General features: G+C 39.2%; 1 protein-coding gene across 1 annotated transcript in view; it reads right to left on the bottom strand.

Moving 5' to 3' along the window:
- LOC108752979 overlaps positions 1-10,138 on the bottom strand; it is a 16,322-nt gene extending 6,184 nt beyond the window's left edge. Inside the window, exons 1-5 of the mRNA XM_018494259.1 lie at positions 9,835-10,138; positions 6,729-7,389; positions 3,994-4,227; positions 2,130-2,320; positions 129-529 (exon numbers count right to left, since the gene is read on the bottom strand). Of these exons, the coding sequence (XP_018349761.1) occupies positions 129-529; positions 2,130-2,320; positions 3,994-4,227; positions 6,729-7,115 (1,213 nt within the window). The 5' untranslated portion in view covers positions 7,116-7,389; positions 9,835-10,138. The remainder of the gene's footprint in view (positions 1-128; positions 530-2,129; positions 2,321-3,993; positions 4,228-6,728; positions 7,390-9,834) is intronic.
- Positions 10,139-21,125: the final 10,987 nt, after the last annotated feature.

The following is a 21,125-nucleotide window of genomic DNA, read 5'->3' as shown; positions in this document are numbered from 1 at the left end:
ATTTCTGTTCTACTTGGGGAAGTAATACGTTTGACATTTGGCGGGGAAAAGTTTTGATGCTGGTCTAACGCAGGAATAACAAAACGCAGGAATAACAAACCGGGTTCATTTGAAAGGGGGCGACATACCGGCACTATGATAATGCATCTTCCTCTTCAGGGATGCCTCCGCGGGCTTGAAGTGGAAGAAGGAGGGCGAATAGCCGCTGCCGGGAAGGGAACTGAGGGCATCGTCGTGATCGCGAATGACTGCGGCGGGTCCTTCGCGACCTAGGGCAGCCAGTTGGCGTCCCTTCGGTAGAAACATCGTGAGGAAGACGAAAAGCGACGTGGCGAGCAGACCGTAGGCCAGCCAGGCCTCTCGATCACCCTCGCTGCCGGTCGCGAGCGTGCCGATCCCGCTGGAGATCCAGATCGGCAGCGAAAGGCCGACCGCCAGGCCGATGAAGGCCGCTTCCCGATTATTATCCCGGACGCCTCGCGCACGGATCGCTAAACATGCCACTGCTACTAATAGTGCCCCGGGATACCTGGAACGTGAAGAAGATCATGGAAAAGATGAGTTTCGTTCATCTGTAGCGAAAGTACTTACGAAAGTTATCGCGCTGAGTTGTGTGTTCGTCTTGAGAATAAATTTGAAAAATTTAATCAAAGTATGAAAGGCATTAACATGTTCCGTGTCGGGCCAATTTTCAAATGACTTGTCATCGTGTCGCGTGGTAATCCATGATGTTTTTATTTTTATTCATTATATTTGATTTAAAAAATTCTAAAAATTATTATTATAAAAAAGAAGGTCTAACACTGCACCAATACTGCATCAAATATCACAATCATATATAAATATCATATTAAAAATTATTTGGTAATTTTTATAATTTTTTCATTACTTTTTATAATTTTAAATTATTCTTTTTATTGTCAAAATATCAAATAGCCGGAATGGAAAAATGAAACATCAGTGATCCATGTGGCACGTATTAAAGACTGAAAACTTGCAGAATAATAGCAGAAGAGTAACCCTCTGGAGCTGATGTGAGTCTATTAGACTAATTAGACCTACTCAATTATAATGTCAATTATAAATCTCTTTATCAAAAATATTAAAAAATTCAATTTTTCATGTTACATCCGCATATTTGGATTATTCTTATTAAAATACGGGATGAGGCTTACACTGTAAACGTTATCATGTTTACATAACATCCACATGACTTCACTGAGTGGCAGGATTAAAGAAAATTTGACAAATTAGTAACATTTTATTTATATTATCATTAAAGAGAGAAATTGCTGAAAACATTCCTACTGCCGTAAGCAAACGTGTACTCGTTGAATTACGGATTCATGGACTCTGACTTCACAGTACCTTTCCACAAACCGTATCTTCATTAAGTGCACGTGCACTCGACGCGATTTTCAAACTTGATTTTCTCTGAAACAAAGTCTCGGACGATAAATGTTTATTCTACACTTTCGACTTATTTTTATACAAGAAATATTCCCTATCTGAATGTACTAGGGTTTCTACAGGTTTGTCCCTACTTTATATACTTACAGTATTCATTATTTCATTCTCTTTTGTACGAGTTATATTGTATTGATTCCTTAAAATTAATTAGTGCCTTTTAATTTTTAATTAACATAATTTAAGTAGGTTTTACAGACTCATCATTCCGTATCATACCAGAACAACAATTTAGTGCTTTCAGCAAAACTGTTCAATTAAAACAGTCTTAAACAATAATCAAATATTTTGTTTATATATAACAAAAAATTTAGTTGTTTCTATGAACTGCACTTTTTTTTCTGCTTTATAAATAACAAAAATATTTATCTATATCAACTAAATAATTTAGTTTGCATAACATTATAATTTTGTACAGTACATTTTAATGAAATTTTTGTGTTACAGCAAAATTTTGATTCGTAGAACAAAACATTTTTTCTAAAGCACTAAAGTAGTAACAGATTTTGTCGGCTTCGGAAGGTTAAATAATGTGAATTAATACGCTTTGATGAATCTTGACTTCGCGAGGATAATAGATGGACATGATTGACTTGATGATTCGATGCTTTCCTTCTCGTGGATTGGAGAAGGAAGAGAGTTTTATCTCAGCAAAAGTTTACCCGAGGGAAGCCACTATCTGTCCGAGTGGAGTCCTGCAGGAGGTGGTGGACGCCGGTGAGCTTCGGCCCGTCGCTTGTTGCTGCTGCTGCTGTTGCTGTTGCTGCACCTGGATCACCGCAGGTGGTTCGCCGTAAAACCATTGCCCGACAATGACCACCTGCACCAACACCGCGAACACCAGCACCAGCGCCTGCAGCATCGAGAACCGAGACAAGAAAGGCCCTCGCACGATTACACTTCCCTTCTATAAGATTCACGCGGCCGTCTACCCCTGGTCGATCGCCTTTAATTAAAGGTGAACGGCCTGCGGTGACATCGGCACCGCCGGCGTGCATTCTTTTAACTCGTGACGTCAAACGCTCGTGACATATTAGAAATAGAATGGCCTAGCCGAGAGAGATACGCATGAAAAATTTACAAGTTTCAAAGCGTGTGTTCTTCAGTTCTCTTTAAAATTTCATCTGTACTCTTATATATTCTCCCTCTTAAAGATACGACAAAATTATACAAGGACTATAATTACGTCGTTAAAATCCTATTAATGTCACTCGCGCGTATCGGCCAGCTACCACTTTCCTCTAATCAAACATTTCAACGGCAGCGTTCTTAATTACGCGAATGCAATTACATTTCACCGTGCAGCGCATCATGTCAGCGCGGACGTACCGTCCTGATTTCGTTCTTGCGCTCGTGCATGTTTTTGAAAGAGTTTTCCTCGTAAAAGAGCAATCCTAGAAATTCTCAATTAAAAGATTGAGCACGCAGTTTAGACAACTTCTGATTAGTCCGGCATATATTTTTTTTTTTTTCAGGACGCTTAAGATAAAGTGAGACAGATGCGTGGATATCTCATTCTTCCATCTTATGCATAATCTATCTTATTTTTTGGTCTCTCAAGCAGGTCCTGAAAAATATGGCGGACCAAACGTGTGTCGTGTCGAGCAATCTGTTACTTGAGGATCTCTAGATGCAGCACCGAGCGAGGCGCCGGGGGTAGGCGGGAGCCGACGTCGAACATGAAAAATGGATGTTTATCCTGTTGGGGAGGAGGCCTCCGCAGGGCGAGAAGCGCACGTCCTGCCACGCCTGTCATTCAGCGTACGCACCAACACACCGCCGCGATAATTGCCTCCGTGCTTTTTCGCGCGCGCGTCTGTAATTAATCGTCGCGCGTACGGTACGATGACGCAACGCTATGAAAAAGGGACGGCGAAGGGAGAAGGGCGAGGATGGTAGGATCCGGGACCCGTTTACGACATACTAATGGCTATGCGAGATGAACATCCGGATCGTTGCGGATACGGCGGAAATCGTTCGCGCGGAGTTTCTCCATGAAAGGAGACGAGCAGAATGACATTGTAATTTATTATATTTTTGCGCATCTCGCCTACTTTGATTATGGTCGCGTAATATGTTTTATCGATGCGTGTCCTCCCTTCGCGAGTTTTGAAATGATTTCGCCATTTCTTCGACCGATATAATATTCCTCGATATCTTTTTAACTTTCGATTCTCCGTACTGATTATTTCAATAAGCTTCAAATTATATTCTATCAAAATAATTATTGGCATGAGAAATAAAGCCAAGGTGCTCATCAGGGCTTTAGTCAAGTCAAGAGAAAGTCAAAATAATTTTATTTTAACTCATGAAAGTTAAAATGATGATTTATTATTACAAAATTCTACCGTTCATTGACGCGCGTTGAGAATCGAAATAAAGTTATTTTAATTTTTTTTTTTTTTTTTGTTGACTTCTGTGCTGCTTGGGAAAGTAGTAGTCTCCGAGTTTGTAAAATGCAAAAACGAATTAATCGATCGCTGAATTAATCGATAAATCAGGAATACTCTGCACGTGATTGCTCACCTGATAGGGCGCTGGCAAGTACACGCCGCTATTCAACGAGAGCAGGAAAACGCATTTAACCAGCAGAGCGGCGAACACGAGAGCGGCGGGGAGTCCCACCAACCGGAAAGCGGCACAGGACAGCGGATTTTGGCTGAGAGAGGCCGCGGCCGAGAGACCCGCTAAAAGGAAAAGGCCCAGAAGCAACGCCTGGCCCAGGAACAAGTGTCGTCTGTTCGGTGCCGTTGTTCTAGCCTAGAACAGTGCCATTAAAAGTGTTCTTTCAGAGTGATAAAAATCATTATTTTATTTTGATGATTTAAACAAATAATCGTTATAACTATAGCTTTTAGTGTTTATTATGTCAGCTCTTTGAATAGGATTTCAAAATGATATCAGCGACACGAAGAAAATCTCACTTGTCTGCGCACCTCATTGATTGCGCTGTACACCTTCATTAATTTAACTGTTCGAATATACACATCAGACATCTATTTTTTATATTTGAAAAATTTTCCTAATTCTGGTTTGCTCAATCTAAAGGAATCTATACGAACCGATTATCAAGACAAATGCTTGTAAATTCGTCAATTTTGTCGAACATCAAAATATTTTAAAAATAAGAGTTTTTAAAATTTAAATCTTAAAAAACGAAGAAAGATTTTAGCAGATTTCAAAAACCTTTTAACTTAATACGAAAAGTGCCAATCGTGGTCAAAGTTAGATGTTAAACTGATCTTATTAGTACTAAAACCAAGATATTTAAACCGAGATATTTAAATAAGACATTAACATTTCTCATTTTGCTATCTCGATAGCCTTATTTGCTGCAACTGTAGCATTATAATCGAGATGATATTAACGTGTTCTAATTAATTGATTTTTGAACTTATAGCTTATATAGCTGCTGAAGTTGCACCTTTATCGTACTGTACGGTTACATTTGAAGTACAAAATGCACTTTCATCGAATTGGATACGCTCGGGTGTTTTGACGCGTATTACTCTGCAAGATACAAGAGTGCATTTTCAAGAGCCCTAGAAGTACCGATCTCTAAATCGCTCTCACGCTATTAATTCTGTAAAGAGGATCGAGACGCAAAATGCGAATCGCGTGGATTGGACCGTAACCGTTCGCGCGTTATAATTACGCATGGATTAAACTTGAAGCTCACATACAGAATAGATGTTAATTTCTCTAATTAAAATAATCGATATTCTTCTTCTCGCTAACTTGCTTTTTATTTACAAGTTAATAGGTTATTTTTCATACTTTTTACTACTTAAAATTTCATATTTTTTCATACATAATAAGTGGACACTAATGAATTGAGAATCATTATATTTCTAAATAAATATTTATAATTATAGAGAAAGAGACAAAGAAACAGTCCTGGTGAAAATAAAAATCGGGGCGAAAATTGAAACATCAAAATGTAAAAGAAGCGTAAATGCTTCTTTTGCGTTCTAATTTTTTGCCTTCTGGAAGTTTTGTTTACGCTTCTGTTACTCTCCCATTACATCCGATTTATGTTCCGATTTTTATTTTCATCAGGAAGAGAAAAGAATAACCCAGACGTCCAGAATTGAGACATAAGATGTTTTATGTTCCAACTTTAAACAAATGTACTATCTAGGAATATAATTGTAATATACTTGTAAATAAAACGCTAAATTTTTGAGTGAATCTTTTCCAAAATTTGCAAAATTTCTAATAAACATAAACTGCTCTACACCATATTAATGAAACTTGAATTTTATTCTTCATTCGTTCTCGATTTACTTTCTCTTAAACTGAAATTCTGAATGTCCGATACGAATTAATCTGACAGCAACGGTTGACTTGGTCTCTCTCCTGAGAGTGCTCAATGAAGCGTGTCGGAGGGTGCGACCGAGAGAAAACTGAAGCCGATCTAACGTAAACTGGGCCTAGGTCTCGGCGAAATTCCCTCGGTGCCAGTTACTGGAGCTTGTCAAAACGAAAACGATTATTAGTGGGTCGGCGGGGAGAGTTCCTGACGCGCGATAGTTCCTTTCCGAGCTCTATTAATCCCGTAGTCGCGCGATCGTCTAGTGACAAGTCATGCAGATATTAACATATTTCATTTCACCAGTTTCCTCCTCAATACTGCTTCGACACATTTTTCGTACGATCGCACTCGGAAAAATAAAATGAAGACATCGAGAGAGTGAACGGGTGTCAATATTACGCTCTCTAGAATAAAACTGAGAATAAATTTCCATAATGATTATAAAAAATATATAGCAAAAATATATAGACATGCGATAGACAGGTAGCATAATTATGTGGTAAGCGTATTGAGTGTAAACTGAACCAAATGAGCGGAATATTTCGAAAAATAGATTTGCGTGTTCAAAACAGACATCATTTAATGGCTCAAAAAAACAAGTAAAGGAAGATTAACATCAGATTTTCAAACGATTAATAAATCGAGAGAGATATATAATTTGCAAAACGGACTACGAAGATACGTAGACTTAGTATTAAAAGATCATCCTCTCTCTATGGCGCGTGAAATCTCCATATATTCATACAACCCGTCATAAAATATTTCAGGAAATATTCACTACAGAGAGAAAAGTAAAGACAAAAGCTCATTATTCATTGTCCGTTCTGGGATGTAATCCACTTTCCCTCCAGCGAGAGAGAAGCTGGAGTACCATAAAAGCATATAACGAGCGAACAAAGAGATAATACGTATATACATTAATTATGAAATAACACCTTGGAGCTACCTTGAACAATACGAAGACCTCGAAGCCGGCCATGAGGAGCATCGTCGCGGCGCTGAGCGCAGCGAGTGGCAGCGCCCAGGGCCGTTGCTTCAACAGGGACTTCGGAGTCGGCCGCATCTCCACCTCCTGGCTCTTCCTGACGCCCGGCGGCGTCCTGAAGACGGTGATCGTCCGGTTCGGTGCCGGTACGCTGATGACGCTCGCCACGCTCGCCAGCCCGTGCCCGATCTCGGACGGCACCAGGAAGAACTCCGTCGAAAGCTCGTAATCCCGGGAGCGCGGGGCCCGTGACGTCATCGTCGCCGTCGCCGTGATTCCGCTCGATGGACCCAGCCAGCCGGCCATGGCCGTGGCTGCCCACGACAGGATAATCGGGCCTAGCCTCATTGCGGCATCGGCGGCTGTTTCTGGCTCTCTTTCTCTTGGTTTTTTTTCAAACTCACTCTCTTCCTCTTGCTCTCTCTCTTTCTTCCTCGCGTGAGTACACGTGCGTGAATACGTACGCGCGGGCTCACACGCGCGTATACGTGAGTGGTCGTGCTCGTGATCACAATCGCGACCGCCGTCGTCACCGGGACATCGTGCACCGTCTCCTGCGTGCGCGCATTCTTGCAGTCACGCACCCGTGCTCGCGGTCTCGGTTAGGGTTCACCGACTGCGCCTGTAAAACCACACTCGTGATTAAATGACACTTCGCCCATGCACGTTGATCGGTCCCTTCGGCCTGTCCTGCGCGAGCTCTTAACCCGCAAGCACTTGCGTGGGGATCGAACTCGTTCGGACGTATGAATGAAAATATTACTACATAAATATTTAGAAGATGTAGATTTCTTTTAACTTCGAACGCTCGAAGATTATCTCATGTTTAAAATATATATGTCTTAATTTATATTGTACATAACTTAAAAATAACTTATGAATAAAAATTAAAAAATTTAGATATAAAATATGAATAAAATTCATAATCCCCCCATCAAATTCACCCCTGCGAGCATTTTTTATTAACAAATTTCTGCCAATATAGATAGAATTTTTATTGAATTGCAACATTGCTTGAATAAGATTTCCTAGGATTTTTCGCAAAAATGATAAGATATATATAGGCAGTAAACAATATATTTGTAAAACTATATAATTTATCTCTTAATAGAGATAATTTGTTAACATTCCATGATGGATCAATTTTAAATGATTTGACTACATACTACTGTCGTGTGGATTATCAGTATTTTTGTTTGATAATTATATAAATAACATGCATTTTTTATAATGGTTACAAAATTACAATAATTATTATTATTATAAAGAAGTCTTAATGAATCAATATTGCTTCATACGTCATAATTATGTATTCACGTATAATATCAAATATTACTTCATAATTATGTTTCCTTTTATAGTCAATATACCAAACGAACGAAAAGTTGGGAATTAGCGTGGGTCATTGTTGATTCACGCGGCACGTAACGCACATTAAAAGATCAACCATGTCAGTTTTCCAAATCTATTTTCTTACTGTGTACATCCTTTTTTTATTCTTTGACCTAGTTTTCCAAGCATTCGGAAACTGATTTGTCTTAGCAATGGATCAATTATGTAAAAGCCATTTAAAGTTAATTGAAAAAACAAGCCGCTATATAACCGTAAAGCTTATTAATTAGCTGCTCTTGATGTTCAACATTTGGGAAAACCGACTCCGGCTTCATCTCATGAAGAAGGAGATCTCATTAACGAAGGAATGCCGGATCGCATTAATGATTTATGATCTCCCTTCCGTTACATTCGCGTGTCAAATTCGCTCGTGTGGCTAAACACGCTCGAGTCTTTCGAATATTTTCAATCGTATCATCCCAGTGCACATCGAGGCTATCAGAGACGTGTATAAACTTTTCTCGGACGTATTACGATCTGATGAAATTTAAACCGACCCACGTGAGTGGGACGTTACGGGTTTTTAAAGACCTCGCTGTTTACAATAACGTAATATCTAACGAAATCTGGACTGAAAGCGAAGAAGAGCAGAGAGATCGATGGATCCGCCGGTGTTAATGATCAATTAGACCGCGCCTCGCGTCTAGCGCCGTATACTCGTAGGTACGTGACTTCACCAGCGATCTGCATGCGCTAACGCCGTTAATTACAACGTCGTTAATTACGAGCGTGTTCAATTGCGCGGAAATTGTTTAATAACCGTAGGAGCAGGCGAGCTATGGCATTACCCGCGGACGCAAACGGATACTCGGTCCATATGTATTTATCGTCGGTTATCCAGGCATGAGTAAACCGCCGCCACGCACTCGCCCGGTCTAACGCCATTAATTATTACGAACAGGGTCAGCCTTGGTAAGTAGAGTGAAGCACGGACGCAGTGAAACACCCGACGAGAATCGAGTGAAGAGTCGAGCGCCAGGCTCAGCTTCGCGCCAAAACGGAAGGAGAATGGCCCGTTCATGCGCTCGGCTCAATCCGTTTCTTTCTCATTATCTATCTCGGATTTCGATTAATATACTCTACAAAAATATGAGTGTGGATACAACAGCGCGCGATGTCTACATAATTCTCACCGTGTTAGTGCTTATGTCAACATCATGGATTTAAAACTCATGGTAATTTAAAATCCACATCATATTTACGTTAACGTTAATACCAACACGACGAAAATGATATAAACGTCGCGTAGTGTTAAATGCACATTCATGTTTTTTAAGATGTAGTTTCGATCATGGCAATTAAGATCTGCGGTAAAATCAATTACAGTTAATCGCACTAATCAGTATTACTCTTAAGGATCACAGCATGATCCGTTTATATCGTTATAAATACGAGTACGGTTGATTGAAACAGAAAAGCACGTAACAACAATTTGTTTGGAGATGTAATAATGTGCATACGTCTACTAAAATTCGCACATGTCAAGTCAATGATTACATTTAACATTGGAACGATTGAATCGTTTCGTTTGAGGAAAAAATTTCTTTCCCATACAGCACAGATATTACTCCAGCAATATTGCAGCAGCACTGCAATGTTCTAGCAATATTGTAATAACATTGAAATTGTTGCGGTAGACTTCTGTGCTCTATGGATTAACAGAGAGGACTCTTACAGGCTCTTTTTAAACATCGAGCTTTTCTGGATCGTGGATCCGTCGAATTTGGACTCATTCCTTCCAATCCGGTCACATGCGGTATCCCGATTCGATCCACTCGTCACTGGAGCCTCGTCCTTTCGATCTTTTTTTGCTCTAAGATCAGACTAGAACGGTGCGGGCCAGGCGATCGCTTTTGGTTCACCGGAAACTTTATCCGGGAGGCGGCGAGGACGACGAGATCGCGCGATCGGCGATCAGCGAAGCGCACGTCGTGAATGCCACGCTGTTACTGAGCTCGACGCGCTGGTATTCGCGATGGCCAAACCGAAAGCAAACTGGAGTCAGTTCCGTTCTGGAGGTGAGGCCTATCCGTTACAGAGAAGTCGGGGAGATGGTGATGACGATGCAGAGGCGGCGGTGGTGGCGATGGTGAGGAGCAGGAGCGGATACTGAAAAGAAATTCCATCTCGGACGACGCACCGTGTGCGATTAAATAATATCAATCCAGGCGTAGGAAGAAGGTATCGTTACACGCGTATGGAACACAATATCGGTTGTATTCTTGTCCAAGGATATTTATACGACAGCGATGAATGAGCGGTTGATGATTGGCTATCGGACGTTTTGAATCCCCCTATGAAACTTTTGTTGGGTTGTTCGGAAACGATATAAATTTATAGATAGATACTTTTGTGAGAAACGTGTTAATTCGATTGAATTTGTAAACAAATTCAAGGAGGAGATAGGAATTACAGGCACTAAAGATTATTTTGAATAAATATAACAATAGTTGTAAATTATTTCGAATATTCAATGAACGATCAAAGATTATTTATATTGATTTAATGTTAAATAACTAATTTTATATTACAGACAATTTTTATTCTTAAGAATTTTGAACGATTCAGATATATTTAAACATTTTCAGGGCAAGATTTTGTTTTGGAACGAATTCAAGATTTTCGAGAAATTCAAGACATTCGAAACTTTTCAGACCATTTAAAGTTTTTTTTTCGAAATGATTTCAAGTTATTCGAATGTTTATGTGATTAAAATCGTTTAAAGGTTTTCAAACGGAGGAATTCGAATTCTCATGCCTGACTATAATGAGAGCTAACCATGTACGGAATTGCACAAGATTGCGAATTATCTGCCGCGCTACAGTCCGATCCGCCCCTGCTGAGCAGAGCAGAGGAACCAGGAGAGAGAGAGCGAGGAAGAGTCCGAAAGAGTGAGGGGAAACGACCTGGTGGAGCTGGTCCTTCGACGTCGAGGACCGACCCCGACCGGCGACGCATTTACATATCTCACGTGTAATAACCTCGAAAAAGTTTTAACAATGGCCCGAGGTTCGCCGAGGTTCGAACGAAAGGCGAGAAGGTATAGAGACGAGACCGAGGGAAGAGGGATTGGGAGGGAATATTCAACGTACGAATCGTCTGAAATCTCAAAGGATGGCACAGGGTCACGTCCGAGGACGGATGTTCGCTAATCAAAAGCTTTTCATGAAATTCATTTCATAGGATTGCAGTCATCGAAACTATCTTTCAAACACGATATTTATCCTTCCTTTCAAGCAGGTATTTCAAGAGATACAGTGTAATACCAGCCAATTTATTATTCAATTTATTGTTGAAGAGCAGCTGTGTTAAATCTCTAACCAATTAACTTATAACTTAACCCTCCGCAGCTGTGACACCAAAAAAAAAAAAAAAATCCGTAATACAGTTACCGATCCCCTGTAAGACCTATTTAATTTATGTTAATTAAAAGTCATTGATTAATTTCAAGGAACTAAAATAGCATAACTCATATAAGATAAAATTAATACTAAGTATACTTTAATAAGTAATAATTTCAATTAACAGGTGCAACAAAGGAAATTGAATTGTTTGACATTTTCGATAAAGAGATTTATAATTCAGCGAACCCAGAATATAGACGAATAGAGACACATCGTCAACTCTAAAGCTTAATTTAAAAATGTGATCCTTTAAAACGACGTAGAGCTATTAGTCTTCTGGTATGACAGCTTTCTGTTTGCGCAAAAAATGCACAAAACTGCAATCGCCAATTCTGTTTAAAAAGGGGTTGGGTCGCTCCCGTAAAAAGGGAGAAACCTATTCAGGTTTTAAACTTTCGAAGGGTCGATATTTATGTTTCCTGCCGATCTGCCAGTGATCCGTGACGTTGTTGCGGAATACACAGTTTCGGATGTCCGCGCGCAAGTGTGTACGTGGAGAAAAAAAAGAATAAAACGAGCATAAAAATTCGCCGCGTAATTCCTTCTCGCGTATCGCGCCGTAAATCGGTCCGAGAAAAAGGGGGGCCCGCGGTTAAAAAGCGAGGACCCGACCGCAATGGTGTACTCACCGACTTCGCGTTCGAAGCGAACCAGCAACAGCAAAAACAACGGCGAAAAAACAGCGAATATATACCGTAAGTAAATCTCGTAACAATAAACGCTTATTTTTACGACCTGATTGTCCTGGGGAATTTCGGTTTCTCCCCAAAATGAGAAGAAGACACGAAATTGTAGGCGCGAAGTAAGAATACAGAAACCTTTCTCTAGCATGACGTTGAATTCAATTACTTTGAGTAATAAATTAGCATTAATCTTCCGGAGTTGATGGTAAATTTATTGGATCCATTCTAAATCTCCTTGTCAAGTAATTTAATTCTTATGTTACATCTGCAAATTTGGAGTATCCTTTGAGTATTAATAAAAATATACTTACGATTATACACATAGTAAGTACATTTATTCTTTTCTATATATGAATTATATTGCATTATTTTAAACTAAGTAAAGATTTTTAATTACAAATTTAATTCAATGTCTCTAGATTTTGACACAGAGGAACACTATATTCACTTTATAGATATGTCTAATAAATTTTTTATTTATAACGATTATATCTTTTTCCATATCTCAACAAGAATAAAGCGCTCTCTCTCAACAATTTTGATATCTGAAATTGACTAGTGCCTTTTAATCAATATAAATTAACTGAGTCTTACAGATCCGACATCAATAATAACTCTGTCACAGATTTTGGCGTCAGCTTCGAAAGGTTACAGATAAATATTGACTATATGTCCAATTTAATAGGTACTAAATAGTTTCATTACTATAACCACATCCAATCTCAGAAACGAGATTCAGTTTGATTTCGTGAAAAGGAGGATCGCCGCGACAGCGGCGACGGCGTCACGTTGTCACGGGAGAGGCAAGAAATGCGAGGTATGTTAGGCGCTATTGCAGCCTGGTCAGAGGTGGCCGACGTATGTATGTACGAACGTACGGTTTGTCCGGTTTTCGAGACAAAGAGTTCGTCGAACCCCGGCCGTTCGATCCGGCGGCGGCACTGCTACCGAATGCGCCGCGTACCAACTCCAACCGTCGTCGGTCCGCGTGACGTGCGACGCGTGCACCCACGTGCGATCTTAGTGCGCGCCGCTCGCACGTGTCGCATACGAAGAACGCGAGGAAGACGAGAAACTTCCTCGACCACGAAGGATCGAGCATTCTGCGATGAATCGGTGATATGAAGAAAAATAATAGTACAGAAATAATAGTAAAATAATAGTAAAAGATCATCGAAAAAAGAGCCTGTGCGGTTGCGTTCGTTGTAATTCTTGTTAAAAAGTGAAAAAAAAATTCGTTTTTTTCGAAGAAATTTATATATTTCATATACACAAATATAACACGTCAACATTTTTTTGTAACAACGAGAGACAGAGATTTGAAAATTTATGACTGTAAACGCATTAGTTGAAGTGAATTCATTGAAGGTATGGATTTTTCTTGTTCTTTTACTACATTTCAAATCTCTATTATAATTCTAATTTGGACAACTATAATTTTTGATTAGTATTATCCGAATCTTTCGGCTCGTTTATTTTCAATTAGAAACTCTCGCAGTGTGACTCCTTATTTATATAATCTATTACGAAAGAATTTAGAATTTGGAAGCAACTGAGAAACACGGAGTCCTTCGAAGGAAAACGACTTCTTTCACGCATATACGTACACATATAAACCTGTCTGAAAGAGAGAAAGGGACAGAGAAAGAGGGAGGAGAAGAAAGATTGTCTCCTAGAGTGGCAATGTCTGGCCACACCCGACCACTTTCTCCTCCGAAGCCAAAGCCATTCCGGTACCGCAAGTTACTACCCTTAATGACGCAAGCTACCCACGCGATCTAGCGTGAGGCACGTAGTACGCTTACGCTTTCGTTCCGAACGGGTTCACGAGAGGTAGAAACGAAAATTACAGGGCGCAAAAAAAGTAATTAAGTCACCGGTGGCGGGCAGGTAGCAAATTATCTGATCGACCCTGACCGAATTTTGATAGAGAAGCGCGAAATTCTTCCTCCTGTAAGAATTTTGCGGAAAATCGCCCTTCTTTCGTTACACACTGTGTCTTATATAATATTTATTATGAACGCTAAATGCACGTAATTTCAAATAATGTAAATATAGGATTGTTCGATCGTATTGTTAGTTTCGAATTATTTGTTGATAGACAAAATGATTTATAGATGATACAATATCTGAATAGAGGAAGAAAGAAAAATTCATACCTTAAATTCACTCGGAATAACACAAAACTTACATTTACAATCATAGATTTTTTAATTTCTGCACTGAGAATAAAATATAGTTAGTTTTTAATAAATATTTAGTTCAATACTGCCAACTAAACATTTACTTACAGTAAATAAATAAATATTTTGTTCAATAAAAGAAATGATTGTTAAATCAAATTAACGTTTCTGTTATCAAATAAATATATCTTTATATTTAATAAATATTTAGTTGGCAGTATTCAACTAAATATTTATTAAAATTGATTTTTTTTTTTTTTTCAGTGTGTCTTATTATTATAAAAAAGTGTTGGAATATTGTACTTGTATATAATATGTACTTAAGATTTATGTACTTAATGTTTCTCAGAAATTCTTTCTTACCATGCATGTTGATGTGATGTTTATCATTACTATACGACAGGTTAGAAATGAACGAATAGATAATTTTTAATCCAAATCGAATCGCGAGAATCGTGGAAATCAGATGTTACTTTGATTTCCGGCTGAAAGAAATGGACGTCGCTTTATTCGTCTGTGCGAAATTCCTTCCTGTGCCTTAAGGGGACCCTAAAAGTTGCGATGTATGCTGGTGGACCACGGGCATTCCTCCCCCTTTTTCTCCTTTCCTTTCTTCCTCCTGTTCTTTCTTTCTCTCCCTCTCTCTCTCTCTCCCCCCCCCCTCTCTCTCTCTCGCTCTCCTGAATCAGACAGTGGAGTGGAATCGCTGGCAACCGGTTTCGACCAACTAAAGCTAAATAAAGGCATGTACGCACACACGCATACACTTAAGGCGCGAGGGTAGGACACCGCAGGGTCGTTAATTGTGCTCTCGAAAAACTTCGCTCACGGATTTTTGTCGCGTTATCATCGTCTAAGACGAACCCGAGGATCCAGCGAGATCCGCTCGCATTGTTGAAGAAATATTTGCTGCTCGCGGATGAAGAATGCGGTAACGTCTTGAGGGAAGTCCCGGTGACGTGCCGTTAATTCAACGTATATAATTATAAAATATAAAAATAGAGAAAAAATTCGGGATTCCGAGAAGAAGAGTCATTGCATGTTACCGCGCAATCTTCGACTTCGGCCGCGAGATCGTAGCCCCCGAGCAGTAACAAGCGTTGAACGAGCGAGGAAAGGATCCGACTCCTTAAGGCACATCCTTCCTCTCTCGTAACTTAACCCTTTGATTTTCCTTCCCCCTGACCTGCGCAACCCGCACGTGCGCTACGGGGTTTGATGGGGCATCGATAAATCGCGGCCTTCCATCGCGATTCATTTGAATATAAATCCGACTGTCTATCGCGCTTTCCCTCGCTCACTGTACTACAAGACCCTTTCGCGGGATCGGAAGGGAAAGATAATGTCGAGAGAGGACGCGAGAAAGAACGAATTCCCGGCGAAAATACAGAACTTTCTATAAAACGTTGACTATCGTTCGATGACGAATTTTTGAAGAGTTATATACGCTTTCAAAACTTTATAAGAACGCTTATACAACACCATTGGGTTATAAACACTTTCAGAACGCTTGTAAAGTGCAGTATATATCGTTCTATTGTATATAAGTTCTGTAATGTTAAAGCAATGCTTTTCAAAGGATGCTTAGTAAAACGTTGATGCACCTTCGTGCAGAGAGTTCACTGTCAGACTTTTCAAACACACGCTTAGCAAACGCTTTTCTAAATATCGTGAGACAAGCATCTTTTTCAACAAACACTGTTCCAATGTGGCGAATTATTGAGTCTCAGTTAAGGTTTTTGTAAGGCATTTACGCAAACGGCTTAAAAGACGTCCAAAAAATGTTTCCTTCATAACACAAATGTTTTTCCTCTGTTTAACAAACATTCTTCTACATATCCAAGTTTCAAGGGGTGCACAACATCGCCACTAGAGAGACACAGTAAAATTCAATTTCTTGCACTTAAAAAATCACGTCGCATAGGATAAAAGGCGCAGTATGATGAGACTTTTTCATACTTAAAAAAATTGTATTTCTTTTCTTGATAAAATGTTTAGCAGACTCAACACTTGAACTGAACGTTCACAAACGCTTTTTACGAAATTTCTAATCTGACGAAAGTAAACGCCTGTTAAAAGTTTAACATAAGCTACACGCAGTTTCCAATGATGGAGCAAAACGATTTATTAAACGTTATATACAGAATCTATAAATTTTAAACAACTATCAGTAAACGTTTACGTTAAGTAAACGCTGTGCAAACTCTCAAAAATATTCTATACAAATGCCTTCCAAACGTTACAATTTGAAGCGTTACAATTTCCGTTTTACGAACACTCTACTAACCATTTCTGAATTCTCCTGCAAATGCTCATGTAAACGTTAAACTAACATTTGAAATGAAATTTCTCATTTTCGTCAGGGATGGACGAGAGAGAACAAAAAAGGGAGAGAGAGAGAGAGAGAGAGAGAGAGAGAGAGAGAAGGAGAGCCCTCCTTTTTTCCTGTTGCGTATCCGCGGTAACCGCAAATCGACCGCGACGGTTGGTCGTGCTGGATTCAGTGCTTTTTGGTGGTCTTATTTGGCGGGGCTCTTCGTCGCCTTCTCTCTATCTTTTTCTCTCACTTTTCCCCGAGCCTTCGCCTCTCTGTTCGGTGATGGTTTTAATGCCCTTGCGATGTCCACGACTCGGGCGGTCCTCTCTCGGACCAAGCGCGCCAATCATGCAAACGCGAACACGTCCTGACGAAAATTCATTCAGACGATTTCGTACGCGCGACCGCACCCTCATTTGAAATTCCATCGGTCCGCCTGCTCGTCGACGAGACAAGATCGCAACGGAACGCATCCACGGTGCGCAGAATGCAGCTGCATGCCGCGTAACGATCTCGTAAAATTTCGAAACGGTTATTCGTGGCCGCGAGTCGCCCTTGAGCGAAATTTTTTTCCCTCGAATGTGATCAGCCTCGCATGTGCAGGGAGGAAGAAAATAAACGAGTGAACGTATTACGCGTAATAAATGGAGAAAAATATTCACCTCCGTCTGAATTCAACTCCGGGACCGTTCAATCTTGAATCTCCTTCGTTATATAGCCATTAATTGATATTGTCAAGTGCGCAGATCAAGGGAGAAAATACGAAGAAATCGTATTCGCGCTTCTGTAAAAGAGCAATACATTATACAAGAGTTTAAGATAATAATAATCATTATAATTTTGCCGTATTAATCTCGACTGCGATGTGTATCTCAACACGAAAGGCAGCTCGTTATACACGGCTACTATCGAAGTATAATTTTCGTCAAAAATAAAGCAGCGTAGCTGGACAATTTTAGATTCAAGATCGTATATAAGCACAGACACAAGAAAATGCAGTCTAAAAGCTTAATATTGCAATATATCATTGATATTAATTACTATCTAACAATAAATAAAAACATCGATTATATTAAAAGATGTACAGGGTGTTTCGGAAATTGTGGTGCAATCACGAAGAAGATGATCCCTTATGTAAAAGTAAGTCGAAAATATAAAATAAATTTTTTTTTTTCTAAACTTCTGTTTTTTGAGAAAATTGAATTTGAATATTTGTTAAGTACACACTTGACTAGTTACACAGTTTGGTTACTCAATCTAATTACTTACCACTATTTTTATGTCAGTTTAAATTTAGTATAATATATGAATATATATATACGGTTTAAAATAGAACGTATATAATATAGATATTAATTACAAAATTATTGAAAAGAATTGTTATCATTCTTATGTTCTTCACGTTGCAGATGAATTCTTATTTAACGAATTAAAGATGCAACAGAAATATCGATGACAGCTAGATTGAATGAATCAAATAGATTGTGTGGTTAGTCAAGTGCACACGTACTTAACGAATATTCAAATTCGATTTTCTTGAAAACAGAGATCTACATATACGAGTATGAAACAAATTTATTATATATTGTTTACTTACTTCTACATGAAAAATTCTCTCTTTGCCAAAATACCTTGTATATTTAGAAACAAATTAACATTTAATATACGAGAATAAATCAAAGAATGTTTAAAATAAATTTCAAAATTATTCCTACGTCTTATTTTTTATCTTCCTACATCTTATCATTACGATTTTTATTATCTACTTAAACTCTTTTTTACGCTTCTTTTATCGCTTTCAGTAAAATATACTCTTTGTACGTTCTTATTGTTGTTTGTAAAGGCTTAAGATAAAGTTAAAACAATTTGTAAATTCTTCAATTCTTTTTTAATTTGTGTTGTGCGCACGATAGTTTAATATTTTCTAGCTACATCTCAACCATCGTCTGCGGAATTATTTGGATTAAATACAGATCTGTATATATATATATATATGTATGTACTGAATAGATAAATTTCTCAATTTCCTGATACATATATTAAATAATAAATATTAATAAATATACCTAAACGTACTTTAAAACGCTTCGCTTATCGTTCAATATTAATTAGGCAGTGATATATTGCAATATTGGTTTTAACCGCGTTTTATGTGCGGCATCAATGCACGGGGAGTGCGCATTATTCAAGGAACTTTTATTATGCCGGCCAAGGCCGAAAGCTCACCGCTGAGCCCGTATCCGGGGAAGTCGACGAGAGGAAGGCGTGTACCGAGAGCACGAAAGGGCCGTCTTCTTATAACCATAAATATCATGTATAAATGCATATAACGCGATGCTCCATAAATCCGACGCCGTTCGCCGACCGAAAAACGAGCCTACATTTACCACGAAGGGCGTTTGTAATTAAACGCTCTGTCCCAATCCGCATTATTAGCGATATAAGTATTCTCGTCCTTGGCTTTTCCAGCGGATCCAGAGACCTACGACTGTGGGATGAGCCGCATAATTAGAGTTACCAACCGTGTTCTTTTAAGAGTATACATTTATATTCTATTTTTTTTTTTTTTTTTTTTTGAGATCGTTGAGAACTTCTTGGTTTCATTAATTAAAATTTTATAATGTTAAATAAAATTTAATAAATTTAATAATATTAAATAAATTTTATAATATTAAATAAAGTATCTTTTAAGATTGTAACGTGAACAGACACAATTAGAAAAGGTTAAAACTTTTATTTCCTAATTGTTATAAAGCTTTATCGAATTATATTAATAAGAGTTGTCAATCAAAAAAAGTATATTGCCGTAGAAATTTTATCTTATTATAAATTTAACGTATACAAAAATTATACCCTCTCTTTCTGCCTTCTTTTTTTTTACAAAAATATACATAGGTATTCTTTTCTTGCGAAATTCAGATATGGAGAAACCCTACACGTAGCCCCAAAAAAATCAAGAAAACCCTTCACTTTTTCTCGGTTGAGAAGCTGAGGAACAGCTCTTCACGGTTCTCGACGTATCGATTCGTAGGACGACCCGACGGCATGTTTGACGTGATACGGGCCTTCCTTTCATATACAATAAAATCTCTGGGGACGGCGGAGAGGATAGGAAGAAAGAAAGGGGGGGGGGAAGGGGGGCCCGCGTGTCTACGCGCGCTCACGACGAGCTAACGATATTTATTATACGTCGGCGATGAATTATGGGCCGTTAAGGTCCGCCATCGTGACGGGACGGAACGGGACGAGACCGGGGCCCTTCGGCCCCGCGCGAGCTGGCCGCGTAGCGAGCTGCAAGCTGGCAATGCCGGGCATCGCCACTGTGCGAACTCGGGGCGGAGTGTGGATTGCGCCCCGGAGGAAAAACGCGCAGGACGGGGCTCGTACGCGCCGCGCCGCGCCGCGCCGCGCGAAATGAAATATTTATTTCATTACGAGACGCGCACAGCCCGTATTGTAATGCGCTGAACCGTAGCTGCGCTTTCGCGGCCCGCCGTACGTCGGCGAGTCGGGTTATCGCGATATGCGTCTACGAATATAGCGGCAGCGCAAGAGAAGCCTGCCTCTGCTCGATTATCGCGCTGATTTCGATTTCGAGGTGCGTTCGCCACGAGATGCTCTCCCGCTTCACGCGCGCCCTTTGCTGTTGTTCATTTTTTAATTTCCTTCAAACTCTTCATAAATTATAGCCACAGTGTACAACGAGCGGCCAACGCAAATACCGCGTTGCAGGTGTCGGTGTGCGAATGAATTAATGGAAGCAATAAAATGTAAACAAAAAAAAACAAGAAAAAGAAATTACAAGGTCTCTTGAGGAAAAGAGGTATTGTCGCGTTACAGCGTCGCCGATAGCGTGCGTGATAGGTGGCTCGATTATGACAAGCGGAGATTAATAAGATTTGATAAAGCGTATATATAAGAGGTGGTTACACGATCTAAACTCTATAACGATCGTATAACTTTTTTTCCAAGGTGAAAACATGAAAAATTAAGATTTTTATCATTTCTTTACAGAAATTGAATACTAGCTACTAAAAGACAGTAATTAATTACCGATTTTTAAATATTAACACTTTTGTTCAGTTCTTTTAGCACTCCAAATAAGTAATTAATTACTGTCTTTCAATTATAAATTCGCCAGTATTAAATTTCTGTAAGGATTGTAGATAATGGAGAAATTTTTCACTTTTACGTTTCCGCCTAAAAAGTTAATTAATCGTACCTCGAATTAGTCTATCCTGGAAAATAAAAATCAGAAGTCAGATATAAGAGAAGAGTAACAGAAGCGTAAACAAAGCTTCTCTAGAAAGCGGAAATTGAGACAACGAAACGTAAAAGAAGCATAAATACTTCTTTTACATTTCCTGTTGTTTCAATTC

Source organism: Trachymyrmex septentrionalis, unplaced genomic scaffold (genome assembly GCF_001594115.1).
Source record: "Trachymyrmex septentrionalis isolate Tsep2-gDNA-1 unplaced genomic scaffold, Tsep1.0 scaffold62, whole genome shotgun sequence".
Taxonomy (NCBI): Eukaryota; Metazoa; Arthropoda; class Insecta; order Hymenoptera; family Formicidae; genus Trachymyrmex; species Trachymyrmex septentrionalis.
Note: the sequence above shows the minus strand (reverse complement) of the source record. Positions and strands in the feature narration are given on the sequence as shown.